This window comes from Eutrigla gurnardus (genome assembly GCF_963514095.1).
Source record: "Eutrigla gurnardus genome assembly, chromosome: 11".
In the NCBI taxonomy this organism is placed as follows: Eukaryota; Metazoa; Chordata; class Actinopteri; order Perciformes; family Triglidae; genus Eutrigla; species Eutrigla gurnardus.
Window position 1 is genome coordinate 6,649,419 of NC_139925.1, and position 14,064 is coordinate 6,663,482.

Below are 14,064 nucleotides of genomic sequence, written 5' to 3' on the forward strand. Positions count from 1 at the left end.
ACCAGAGAGGCGAGGGATGAGGGAGCTTCGGGAGCCTTTAATCAAACGAAACGTAAATTGTAAAATAAGGACAGACTTGTGGATTCGGGGAGAGTAATGAGGTTTATTTTTTCTTTTTCCTTTTCTGTGAAGGAGGCTCCGATAAATGTGGGAGATGAAGCGTCAGAAATACTCTTGTGTGTGTGAATGGTAAATGTTGACCCGTTTTTATTATGACTTGTGACTCACCACAGCTGACTCAGCATGGGGTTTCAACGCCGATGCTTGTCCCAATACTTTGAAAGCGTGCGCCGTATATCATGCTTGATGCCTGTAATTCCATAGCACACACACACACACACACAGAGTACAGATCCCGGGCCCCGGCTCTCAAACGGGAGCGTGTCCATACTGAGCCTTGGATGTGAGACCTCAGAGACCCAGACAGACTGTGACTGGTTTGGCCTCCCCCTCCCGGTCCCAGGGTGTGGTGTGCTGTAGTCGAGATAAGTGTTATGCAACAATACATCCCTGAACATGAACTCAGGCTTCGGTTTTTAACACAGGAAGCTCCGAGTCTGAGTCAGGCACCCGAGTCTCTGCCAACTGGTCTTCAACCGCTCACAAACATGCTGCGTGACAGACGGCATCCCGCCTTTACATGTATCTGAATGAGCGCTCTTATTTTGACAGGTGCTAAATATTAAAGTACATTTTAAAATATTTCTATTTTATGCTATACTGCATATTTGAGGGACATATTATACATTTTCCACTACATTTATGACATTAAAATGCTGCTTTATCATTAATACATAATATATCTATAACTTAACCCAACAATGCCATGTCTGATAACATATCACATGCCACATTTTTCTGCAAAGATGTCTTTTGCTACTTTAAATATATTGTGTTCACTTGTGTACCATCAGACAGATTTGAATTTTAACTGCATATTTTTACATAATGATACGTTTACCCAAGTACGGAATCTAAATACTACTTCCACCGATGTTTAAGCATAATCAAATTTAATTAAATGACCTTTAACCCTTTAGCCACAGTCTTTGCACAGCCGACGGTATATACAGACGATTTAATGTTGTAGATAGTTGGGTCAAGATTAAGAAAATGTTAAACTGTGGTGAATATTTGGACCTATTATATTTGTGCATTCTGTTTACGCATTTGACGTGTCAGACATTGTGTTATCTTATCTCGATGACGTCATTGTCTTTGGCAGCGTTGGCCCCAGGGGGAAGGAAAATTCTACTGAGGTAAAAAAAAAAAAAAAGACTGGTCAAACCAGTAACCGAGCGTTTGCTTCGACCACAGCAGTCTCTCTATCCTGATGGAGCGAGCACATGTGGTTCCCAGTGGGGTTAACCATTCTGGACCACAGCATGTGGGACAGATCTGGCTGCACCTTTTTTTTTTTTTGCCTCGCCGTCGTACAGTCGCGGGCCGGGGACACTGACGCATATCCCACAGGTCTGAGTGTCACCGCGGTCACATTAGGTTGAGCTGCGGCTCCAAAGACTTCAAAAGGAATCAGAGGGAAAGTCTGTCAGGTCGTTAGAAAGCAGCAGGAATGTTTAGGGAAAAAATCGCCATCATTTCATCAGCGCTCCTGCGTTTGCTTTAGAGGAAGTAGACCCTTGAAGGCTTTCCTGTCATGTGTACGGCCTTCTGTAAATGCAGCACGATATTATATTACGTTGAATCATCATGACACAGTTTTATAGAAAACGTCTGGTGATAGTCTATGTTTTTCTTAAAAAATACAGTGAAATACCAAAAGTATGCAATTCTCCTGCAGCCTGACAATGAAAATAGTCCTCAACAAATGTGCTTTTTTAGGGCATATTTTTGTAACCTGTTTTGAGATCTGTTTCTTCTGGAGGAACAAATGGGTTTGGAGGTCGGGAAGCAGACGAACGCATTGTTGGTTTTTGGTGATTTCAACATAATGCGATTTTGTTGAAGATAGAAATCCTTAAAACAATTATTGGCCTGATAATGATAATTCCATATTTCTGTACTTTACAAAAGTCTGTCAGCCGAAGCAAAAGTTAAGCATGAGTTCTTTGCCAACAAGGCAACAAAGCGAGTCCTTTTAAAGCACAGGGATGTACACAGAACACCATTTAGCAAGCATTTTTATTCCCACTGTAAAACACTAAGCACTGCAATTTGTTTTTGCCCCATGGAAATAGGACATTTGACTATTTCTGTTCATGTGCACACATATGATGGCTAAATAATTTGCAACACAAAACCTGTATTCATAAATTTATACAGCCCCCTTGTTTGTATTTCTTATTTTTGTGTCACTAATCACAGTGCCTCCTTTGTTTCAGATAGGATAAAGTCGTAAGGGTATTTTGCAGCGCTTCCATTTTACTCAGCTCTGTGTCTTCCTGCAGCACCCCCCCCCCCCCCCCCCCCCCTTAACTTTCTGATTTATTAAGCTGTATTCTGCCGATGTGCGTCAGAGCTGGCCAGGAGTCTCGTGAGGCGTTCCGCTCCTGAAGATCTGTGTCTTGTGTCTGGACAGCGTCAGACCGCAGCGTCCTCCACCCCCTAAAAACTTACCCCCACCTCCGTTTCCCTATTTGCCTTCTACCACAAAGCCTGCTCAACCTACACAGAGCAGATGATCCCAACTCGAGATCAAATTATTTGCTCCGGGAGAATAGATCAAAGGCTGGAGGTAGCTGCTCGCTCTGTTGACCAGAATCAAGAGCACTTTGATTCTCAAAAAAAAAAAAAAAAGAGGGAGAATTGGAAGTCATTCCTGAATTAAAAGTCTTAAACACTTTGTATTAGACATACAGGAGTTTTACCTGCAGCTTCTGAACTCCTGCATCTGGTTTTATTTAGTCGTCTGGCTCCACATCCAGGTCTGTGCCACCCTCCGCGTACACTTCTCCTGTCCACAAGTCTGTTGCCCTTCACTACGCTGATATCATGCAGGATTTCAGATTGTGTGTGTGTCTGACAGCAGAACACCTGTCTTCCAGCTGCATGTCCTCCTGTGATTCATACTTGAAGGGAGGCTGCACAGATGCTGCTGATAACAGGGCATCTCGTGAGAAAGCTCCCTCCACCCCACCCTACCCATCAGGGCTGTCTGAACACAACGGCCTGCTTTCTACTCTTATCTGATAACAGATATAGTGACTGTGTGGCCATACCGTAAAATGTAAATTCAGTCCGGCTGTAGGGTTTTTTGTGTGTTTTTTTTCATCTCCAGGAATTATTATATTCGGTTGCGTTTCATGACGAGTCCGCAGTCTCATGATCACGATCACGTCCCACGGCTGAATTCAGACAGAAGGCTTTGTTTTTTTTTTTCGACGCACACTCCCATTTGCGTGAGTGACCTGAACATGATGGTTTCCCAGCGCATCACGATGGCCTCGCAGACGCCAGCGGGGTGTATTAAAAACAACTTTCCCTCAACGATGGTCTGGCAAATGGCTTTTTTTTTCTCCCTGACAACAAAGACAGTAAACAGCAGCACTTAGCGAGCTCTCAAGAACCTAATTGCCTATTAAGCACAATCGAGTCCTCCTTTATCCTGCTGCCTCTGTTGGGGGCTCCTATCCCTGGAGACACAGCTTTACAGTAAACATAAGTGAGCTAGCCGGGCTATCTGACAGCTTTAGCTGGAACATAGACGCTGCTGCCGCTCTTACCTCACGGGGAGGAAATAAATGACCTTCGGCCGTTTCCAGCCTGTGCATTTGTTTGGGTGACTGTTTGAGCACCTTTGGCAGCAACTCATATGATGCTTCCTTATATATCATATTCCTCTCCTCCATTCTTTTCTAGCATTTCCATTATTTTGTGCAGAATTGTTCGTCGTAAATAAAACTGTGTACAGCAACAGCTAAAAATCCAACATTTCTGTGTTTTCCAGGCTTGACAGATGAGAAAGTGAAGGCCTACCTCTCGCTGCACCCACAGATGCTGGACGACTTCGTGTTGGAGAGTGTGAGCGCAGAGACGTTGGACAGATGGCTGAAGAAGAAGACCAGCAGCAGGCCTGCAGGTATACACACACACACACACTCACACGCAGCAGGGACCAACATGGCAACACACGCACACATGCTGCAGCTCTCTAGATCACTGTGACATAATGATTGGATCAGCGGATTCCAGGATATTGACGCAGAGTTGTAATTTGTGTGATATTTTTTTGCTTTCGTTTTTTAGCTCCCCATAATCCCGTTCGAGTTCCCGACCGGTCAATGAAAAATCCAGGCTGTTTACTTCCATCGCACAGAAAAACTAAAATGCTTCTCCTTTGGGTTTGCATTTATTTTCCCGGGCCGTTCGCCGTACGAATCCTTCATCTTCACTCGTGTCTCCTTTAATCGTCAGTGTGTGTGTGATAGACAGAAGAAAGGCAGAGGGAACGGGCCTGTCGGGTGTTTACGGGTCATTAGATGTGTTTGAGCGGGCCGAGTCGAGTCTGTTCCGTGCGCTCCGCACACAGCCGACTGTTTCTCAGACCATCCGCATCCATCAAGGGCCCACAGGGCTGGCACTCTGCCCAGTCGAGCTGCTGACGTCAGAGGCGACCTCCAGAGACATGCAGCCGGCTGAAGGGGGCCAAGGGGAGGTGTATGCATGGTGGTGGTGGTGGTGGGGGGGTTGGCTCAGGGTGTGTTGAAGTGAAGGGGGGGGGACTAGCGGAGGATGCATTTGTCACATTTTGGAGCTGCTTTCTACATGAAGTCTACAGACGTTGATTTCTCAAGTCTGAGCCTGCATTTGAAACCGTTTCCTGTACGCTATGTAATAGAGGACCTCATGTTAATCATTCTGGCTGGCGCCACCTAGCTAATCTCACCCACGTAGTTCAGGTCAGAGCAGACGAAGCCCATGCAAAGCAGAACGCTGATTCACAAAACTCCCGTCGCAGAGCAGAAAGGCCTATTTCAGCTTTTTGTGTCACGTGAGTTGAGAACTGAATTAACTCCATCCAAAGGTCGAGTTCAGCTCTTAATTGATAGCTCCAGTTTTCCCATGCTTGTTTACTACAAATTGCATGTTTGTTTTTTGAAAGCGTGATTTAGCATTTCGGTACGGTAGGAAAATCAGCTTGCAGGGACTTGGACCTTGCTCGAGTCAGATCAGCCCAAAGTCAAAGTTCACCGTCGTGCGACTGATTTGAAAAGTCTGCGCTGCGTCAATGCACAGCCGTAACATAGGTTTTTTTTGACAACAGACAAAAGCAGACATGGCGTTCATTGTGATGGATTACATGCTTTTAGCAGGTTTCATGTTTCAGTTCTCGTGTTGTTGGGAAATGCACGCTCAGCACTGGCAGGAAGGTTGAAAAGCTGTTATCTAACTGTATCGCTGGTCCCCTGGGTGCAGAGACTGGAGGTGTAGCATCCACTTGTTGGATGAGGAAACACAGTTGTTAAACAAGATTGTTATGCAGAGACAGAGACAGAGACGTCCTGCAGCTTTTGCCATGGTAACATGAACGGCTCCACCACTGGTGCAACTAGTTGGGAACAGAATTTGTCAAATTTAACCAACTGCGTCACGCTACTTCTCATGAAGGGCAAAGACTTTAATTTATTTTAATTTAATTTCATGTCGGTCATAAGTAGTTGTGGGAATATGCATCTAGACTTTTGCTTTCAGTGACTGGCTGATGGAGCTAATATTAATGTGTAACATGTAAAAGTATTTGACATACATGTATTATATTATTATATTACAATATGTTGTGTTATTATAATAAATGACCTCACATCATGTCAGCATCGATTCATCTAATTAGTTAAATCTGGGGGTGTTGAGGTTGAGCTTGCCTGCTCCCTCTCTGCTCGAGGCCACTTTAGGCCACTACTAGCTATTAGGCGGCACTTGAGGAGCATTGTGGGTAATGTAGGCACCAGGTTTTAACGAGGAAAAAGAATGCATGGAATAGAAAATACGCTGCATCAATTTTTACTCTCCACCACCCCTACAACTACTACTACTACTACTACTACTACTACTACTACTACCACTACTAGTTCTACAACTACTACTAAGACTACTAGCACTACTACTTCTACAACTACTACTATTACTACTATTATTACTACTAGCACTACTACTTCTACAACTACTACTATTACTACTACCACTACTACTTCTACAACTACTACTATTACTACTACTATTACTACTAGCACTACTACTTCTACAACTACTACTATTACTACTACCACTACTACTACTATTACTACTACCACTACCACTTCTACAACTACTACTATTACTACTACCACTACTACTTCTACTACTACTAATACTACTACTTCTACAACTATTACTATTACTACTACTACTACTTCGACAACTATTTCTATTACTACTACTACTACTTCTACAACTACTACTATTACTACTACTACTACTTGCACAACTACTACTACTTCTACCACTACTTCTTTAACAGTGATTTTTTAATATTATGTCCTATTATGTCCCAGGTCTCTCTCAGTTGATCTTTACATCACATCAGTGACATCACATCAGTGACATCACTTCCGTGACACGACTGTCAAGGCCTCTCGGTGGCTGTATCCTGTCAAATGAACAGAAGCACTTTTTAAATGTTCTGGTTGGTCACACAGGTCAAAAGGTCACGGTGTTGGGATCTTGGCTGGAATCTGACCTGTAGATTTATTTGACACATTACTTTGCTTGCTTTGAAGCAGGGAGGTTCTCTTAAAAAAATGAACAGCAGCAAAGGCATAGTCCTAATAAATCCAGACCTTTAAACCTAACAGTCTAAAGATGACTTTCAGTAAGTGCTTCATCTTGAAATTAATTAACTTATTGCTCCATATTAGGGTTTCTATTGGCCCAAAGCTAACATGGTGGGAGTAATGGACACAGTGTGCTTGTTTTATTGGCGCAAATCTGTAGATATGCGCTTTTTAATGATACAGCACACTTTTATACAGACAGTGTTACGGACCCCACTTTGAGAATCACTGTTTATTTGAAGTAGCTCATTAATTCTAAAGACGCACTTCGATGTAGTTTTTTTTTTGCCGTGACACTTGTTTAGCGATCAGATCGATTCTTTATGAGTGCGACGGCAGCAGGACCTGTCATCATGTGATCATCACTGAGATAACCACGGCTTCCTGGAAGCAGTCCCTGCAGCCTGTCCCGTTCTCACTTATCATGTGATGGGCTGCATTGGATTACATAAATCACTTTTTGTACGTGTGTGTGTGTGTGTGTGTGTGTGTGTGTGTGTGTGTGTGTGTGTGTGTGTGCGTGTGTGAGCCAGTGATTACAGAAAAGGCCTTCACATTTGCACTCACGTCAAATCAGCTATAAGGAAATATTACACATTTGCCTCCTCATAAGAGTTTATTACTTTATTGTTTCGTACAGTTGTTTTTACGCGTCGAGATTAGGCTTCCGAGTTCCGCGTCGGTGTGTTACAGAGCGGATCGCCCAGCAGCCTTTTACTGAACACGATCTCCCAGAATCCCCGATGTCATTTGACCATCACACTTCTCTTGACCAACGTCCCACCGGCAATGTTCACTTCACATCACACGCTGTCATTGGGTAATTAATAAAACCCAAACCGTATGCTGCACACACACACACACACACACACACACACGGTGCATATGTTCTGCGTCTGCTCGCGCCATTCATTTTCTCATCAGATATGTCCTCATTCCCTAAATGTGAGATACAATGCCATCAAAATTAGATGCATCTAAACTAGAACTGCAGCCCACAATTATTGCATTGCAGATCTATGTGTTAATTAGTATTTCGATTGATAAAATATCCAAAAATAGTGAAAATTTAGAGTTTCATACTTAACGAGCCGTCCTTTTTTTTTTTATCATAGGGAAAGTAGCAAACACTCACATTTGAGAGGCAGCAAACGGACTAGATTTGGAAAATGATCAAACATTGTTTTTGATGAATCAACTCTTCAGTTATATCACTGACATTTCTGACCCCCGATCTGATTAGTAACAGAGGACTTTGTTGGAAGAAGCCAGAGTGAGTCTCGGGCCTTTCTGTCCTGGGCTCCAGAGGGCAACAGTTTGGGGCGAGCTGTGAAGCAGCTGATGCTGTTTCTCAGATGTGTTTGGGCAGACAAAGATGTGCTTGTGTAGCAGAAGCTCTGTGATAAGAGAGACGTCTTACCTGCAGGGCTTTCTATCAGGAGGGAGGAGGGAGGAGGAGGCCCTCCTGCACAGCCCTGACTGGAGGCTGTTTAAAAACTGTGGGAAAAAAACATTTGCCGAAAGGTTGTGCCAAAAAAATATCTTCCTCAAAGTTTTTGATAATTGTCCCAAATTTACTATTATTAAATATTGAATCAGGAAGAACTGTTGAAGGAGAGAATGAACATAAGCTGTAAAAAAAGGAAGTGGAGGACCAGTAAACTGGGATCTGGGAGCTGCTTGTGGCAGCTGCACATCCTGGACGGCCACTTTATCGACGCATGTTGACCGCTGAGTCTCTGCTAGCCGGCCGACCTGTGGCAGGCTATGTATCTCTGCTGCCAGATCAATAAAGCGCCCATCAAGTATGGTGCACATTAGACCCAGCTGACTGAGGGGGGGGGGGGGGAGGCCTGCTGATCTGTTCTGGGTCCTTCTGCAAATCATATCTCATGATGTCTCATCAAACAGTTTACCAGAGGCCTTTGTGCTCATGTGAACTGCAGGCTTGTCACTGATAACGTTGTCGAAGAAGCATAGCAGCCATCCTCTGGTTCCCCCTCAGGTAAACGCTGTTCGGCTCCGTCAGCACTTTCGGCCTATTGTGTGCTGTTAGCGCTGTAAGCACTGTTAGCTGCAAGCCGCCGGATCAGCTGTCGCCACGTTGAGAGGGAATAGGAACGCTCCCGATGTTGTTTTTAGCACCTTTTAAGTCGGACGTCAGTCTTTTTTCTTACATAAAAGATGTAAATGTTTCCAGTTTCTAGTTTCTTCACAACACTGTAGGAGAAATCGCTCCACCGCTCAGGAAGCAGCGTCATAAACACCCCAAATCAACCGTGAGCAACATTTGGATGTTTTCATATAATCTTTTATTCTGACGTACAAAAGCGATTTGCAATGGAAACAATGTGTCAGACTGATTAAGCGAAAAAAAAAAGAGTATAAATCCGTTCAAAAGATTCTACGATTCTTCTTTAATCAAGGAAGATTCTTTGTGACAGTTTGTCCTGAATTTCTAAATGGGGGCCTGCTCGGCTCCTCGTCGCAGTCTCTGCCGAGCCTGTGACGACTTTATTGTTTGAACCCTCACAGAAATCTGCAACAACTAATGAGGGCACTGTGTTTGTTTGTTTTTCGTCTGCTGCACACATGTCCCACACTGACGCAAAAGCTTTTATTGCACACCATGGAATCAATATGTGCAAATTAGTTGAGAACAGCCGTTGTACCGCAACAGGACATTCTGTGAAAATAGAAATATAAAAAAAAAACTTGATATGAACTCCATTAAAAAACAACCCGAATTGTTTGCAAAACAGCAGATTAGTGATTTACTACAATAACCACTCAGACGTTCAAGTTGTTATCCTTAACATGTAATGTATTGCAGGCAATAAACAGAATCGGGACGTACAGTACGCTACAGTTCCTTATCAAATCTTCAAAGGAGCCTTATCGGCTAAACTTGGTTAAAAGGCAGACACATATCTACAGCTGATACAACTAAAGCTGACACCTGACTCCCAGTCAGACCTGGTCCGGTTCAGACTCTGCTGCTTTCAGGGCAGTAGATTTTCGAAGAACATGTCAGCCCTCTCCTCCTGTGTTTACTCAAAGCAACTGCAGGTTTCCTGAAAATATGGGATGGCATTAGAGCGGGCTGCTGGCCTCCGTCCCCGTGCTGGTGGCTGACCATCGCATGGTGATAAAACACACACACACACACCTGTACACATGCCGTTTCTCTCAGCCCCAGGCGTGGCTGTCTCATTAAGGTGAATCCCCCTGACACACACCTGATGAAACCAAGATGTTATTGTTGCAAAACCGGACAAGCAAATTGTCAGTTTGGAGCCTATTTTATGTTATATGCATAAAAGTACCTTTTCTTGCCCAATTTTCTTCAGAAACGGGAGCAAAGCCTCACATACAATACGGTGTATCGGAGCTAGTCTCTGGTTTCTAGGAAAACCAGAAATATGAGAGCCACCCGGGACCTGCACCTGCTGAATGTGTGCGTGACTCCGCCTGCTTACTTTAAAGAAACCGGCTGGAGCTGGTCCAAGCAGGAACTGGTCCAAGCAGGCAGTCGGTGGTTCCCAGGCATTTCTGCGTTTCACCTCGCAGGTTATATAGCCTGCAAAGTGCAACCGCTTCCCGTCACTTATTGGCTCCTTAGACATTATCAGTGTGCGGACACGGCGCTCAGCGCTCAGCCCGTGGGTTCCTCTGGGACGGCAACAGGTAGAGGTGGTTTGCCAGACTGTAATTGGACCTGCAACACCGCAAACAGTGGCTGGCAAGTCATTCCTCCAGGAGAGACCTTGAGCATTTGGGGGGGAACCCAACACCCAACGCCCTGGCAGAGGGAATACCTCGGGGACACATGTGTCCAATATAGGATTTTTGGGGATGAATAAGGGAAGAAAGGATGTTAACAATAAAACTCAAGTTAAACGCAATATAGATAGATAGATAGATAGATAGAAAGAAAGAAAGAAAGAAAGATAGATAGATAGATAGATAGATAGATAGATAGATAGATAGATAGATAGATAGATAGATAGATAGATAGATAGATAGATAGATAGATAGATCTAAAATGAAAAAAAATGCATTAAAAAATAGTAAAAAGTGCATATTAGATGCATTAGATCAGACCAATTTCGTAGCATTTTTGTGGAATCATTAATTCTGATATGATGTGTTGTATTTGTGTGCAGACAGTACAACATATTGCAATAATAATTTTTATTTTCTGCATCACCTGTTGACCTGAGCGGTTGGGTTCCTGCTTCCATTTGGTTTTGGAGACTCTAAAACCTGAGAGTTCAGGTCTTTGAGGGGGAAATACTTTCATACGGCTGAGGGCTTGCCGTTACCCAGGGGTCTGCACATTCTGCCATCAAACTCAAACACACCACAGACTCTGATGCACTGAGCATAAACTTTGAATTTATACGACAAAGTTAAGCAATTAAAGTGAGCGAAATGCAGCAGCTGTAATTTGTCATTCCTGTTCACTACATGGCGTCTACGGTTACATTCAGGTCATGTATCGACTTAAAGGTTAGAGTATGTTTAGGTTGTTTTTTGTCATTTTTCACAACATTTTCCAATATCCAATCAATGACGTGTCACCATGGGTGCTTATATATGTAGCCTACTGTTAGCAGGTAATAGGCTTTCTGTCTAAACGTTGTCCTTGAAAAGGGTCACGTCCGAATATTCCTGGCCCCAAAAAGTAATTATAAAAAAAAGGATTCTGTCTGTATTTCTCCATTTTTTTTTCTCTCTCCAAAGGCGTTTGAAGTCTTTTCAAGTGCAGCTCTCTGTCCTCTGATTGACGTCACGCCCGGCCGGGGGTTCACTCTAAAATAGCTCTCATGGCTAAGTTAGGAAACTCATGGCATAGTGGAGGAATGTTTAAAACAACAAACAGTGTAGCTGGCTGTCATTTCTTCCTTCACATGTCGGTGGGTCTGTTTGAAAAAAGAGGACCAGCTCAAGTCAGCACTTCAGTAGAGGTTTATATAAAAAAAAAAAGCTTGGTTTGATCACATGAAACGTTACCAAAGAGATCAGAGCAGTCACTGTTCTTGTGTGCTGCTGACCCCGTGTGCGATGAAGAACCCCTGAGCTGTGTGAATGGCTTTTTATTTTCATCCCGAAGTAGCGCTCCCAGACTATGAGTCCAGAAACTGTTGCAATTGGCCGCTGCCTTCATTATTATCACAAACTTCAGAGTCCAAAGACAATAGTCGTATGTCTGCTTTCTCTCCAGCAGCCTGAAATCACATCAGGAATTTTTGCACTCGAGCCCACAACATTTTACACTTGTCATGTTAGATTAATACCTCTCTTAATTCTGTTTTTAAAAGGAACATCATTTAAGCGAATGTCTCCCCGCATCGAGAGCGGATGAAATATTCATCCATAATTTATGGCTAATCTATATTAATGCATTACACGCTGCATCGTTTACCATTCACCCCACTGCTGTGGCGAGGACAGCATATGGTTTTGCTTACTTGGTGGTGTGCCTTTTGTGCAGAGTCTCCAGCCGACCTTCAAACAGCCGGGGCCGCATTTCTCTGTTGCTCTTCAGATTTTTTAATGCAGGCAAAGTTGATTGTGCATGAAGACCCCCTTTTTTCCTGCAGTGATTGCCTATTTGCATAGACTTGGCAACTCACTTTCTTCACTAACTTATTAACACACATAATAATCCTATTTGTTGGCCAATATTAAGTAAAGCAGAACCACAATGCATTGTTAATGAACAACATAGTGAAGCAACAGGTAGAAGAGTCCAGGTCTACGGAGAGACTCTGCAATATCTATCAAAAGTATGGTAATATTGGCCAACAGGAGCTAATGTTCATACCAGACCAGAATTCCTGAGTATATTGAATACTGCAATGATGAATTTTATTGCCTATGAATTAATGCTTTCAGAAGGAAAGGCAACTTTATTGGTGTAGCACCTTTCAGGCAATCCAAATGCTTCACAGATCAATAAAATATATATTTTTTATGTACAATTACATCTTTTTTCAAAGATGGGGGGGTGAGAAATCATCAAAATGTTATGGAAATATGAACAGATAAATAGCACAGTAAAAATGAGTGTTATTATAAGGAAATATTTGATTCAGTCTCTCCAAACGTACGTCGTTTTTCCTCTTTAAGCGAGCACATCCTTTAAAACCCCGCAGAGCCAGCTAAGCCACAACGGCACAGCAACAAGTCCATCATGGTCATTCTTCATGTTTTCCCCGCCTGTTAATATTATCAGATCTGATCATGAAAACACAATCCTAGCTTTGTTTCGAGTTGTATTTTAACATTGTGATCTTTCTCTTTACAGATGACACATCAGCTAAAGAAGTCAGCAGGGTAGGTTGTACATATTTATGTGACGAGGCACATGAAGCCTCTCTTTATGGCCTCACACACTGTAGATATTGTATTACTTTCTCTTGCCCTCAATTCCCACCGCTAACCTTAGTGACTAATTGAGTTCTGAACTAATTCAAGAACTCGCAGAACTCGAATGCTGTCCTTCAACTAACTGCGACAGAAATGTTTCCTGGCGTGTTTAATTAAGATGCAGATTGACGATGCTCTTTGACAAACTTGGTTTGTCGTTTGTGCTTATTTTCTTTGACTTTTGGAAGGAAGTTATGGGAAAGAGTAGCCGCTCACACCTTTTGTCATCCTGACACCACGTTGCCCCCCAGGAGGTCGGGTGTCAGCGCCCACAGCAGGGCCCCGGAGCTGGGTAGAAGGGACTTCACATACAGGGGAGAAAAAAAAACCCAAAACGAGGGCTGCTCGACCTCCCAGTGCGTCATCCATACGTCTGTGCAAACAGGATGTGGGAGGATAGAAGGCGTCCCGTAGGGGGGTGCTTTCTAGTACGTCGTCCTGCCCTCACCCTTTCTGCAGGCGCAGAAATAGACGGCTCTCTGGCCCTGCACAAGGCAGGAGGTCCGCCTCTTACATAACCGCACTTTTTAAGCTGAGGCTGAGCAGCGGAGCTTGCCAGGGCTTTAATCAGAGCTGTGGGGCTCCGGTGGCCCCCTCCCGGGACTGCAGGGGATCCCTGGGCTAGGATGCAGCAGTATAGGGGGAGTGTGGGTGGGATGGTGATGAATGGCTCCGTCTTTGTGAATGGGCGAGGAAATCTTTCAGAGGGAAAAATGAACTCAGAGACTCCCGTTTGAGTTGGTGGCTAGCCGCTGCAGCTACGCGAGGCCGGCTGCAGCACAGATTGCAGGTTGTCGCGTTTTTGTTTTTTTTCTTTTGTCGGTGTTCATGCAAAGCAGTGGAGTTGCATTTTCTTTTG

At 43.7% G+C, this 14,064-nt stretch overlaps 1 protein-coding gene across 2 annotated transcripts in view; it reads left to right on the forward strand.

Annotated features, from left to right (window-relative positions):
- The window catches only part of pde10a (phosphodiesterase 10A), a 31,796-nt gene that overhangs the window by 4,424 nt on the left and 13,308 nt on the right, over positions 1 to 14,064 (forward strand). For both annotated transcript variants that reach the window (XM_084020990.1, XM_084020991.1), the window contains exons 2-3: positions 3,908 to 4,039; positions 13,084 to 13,112. In XM_084020990.1, the coding sequence (XP_083877116.1) occupies positions 3,908 to 4,039; positions 13,084 to 13,112 (161 nt within the window). The remainder of the gene's footprint in view (positions 1 to 3,907; positions 4,040 to 13,083; positions 13,113 to 14,064) is intronic.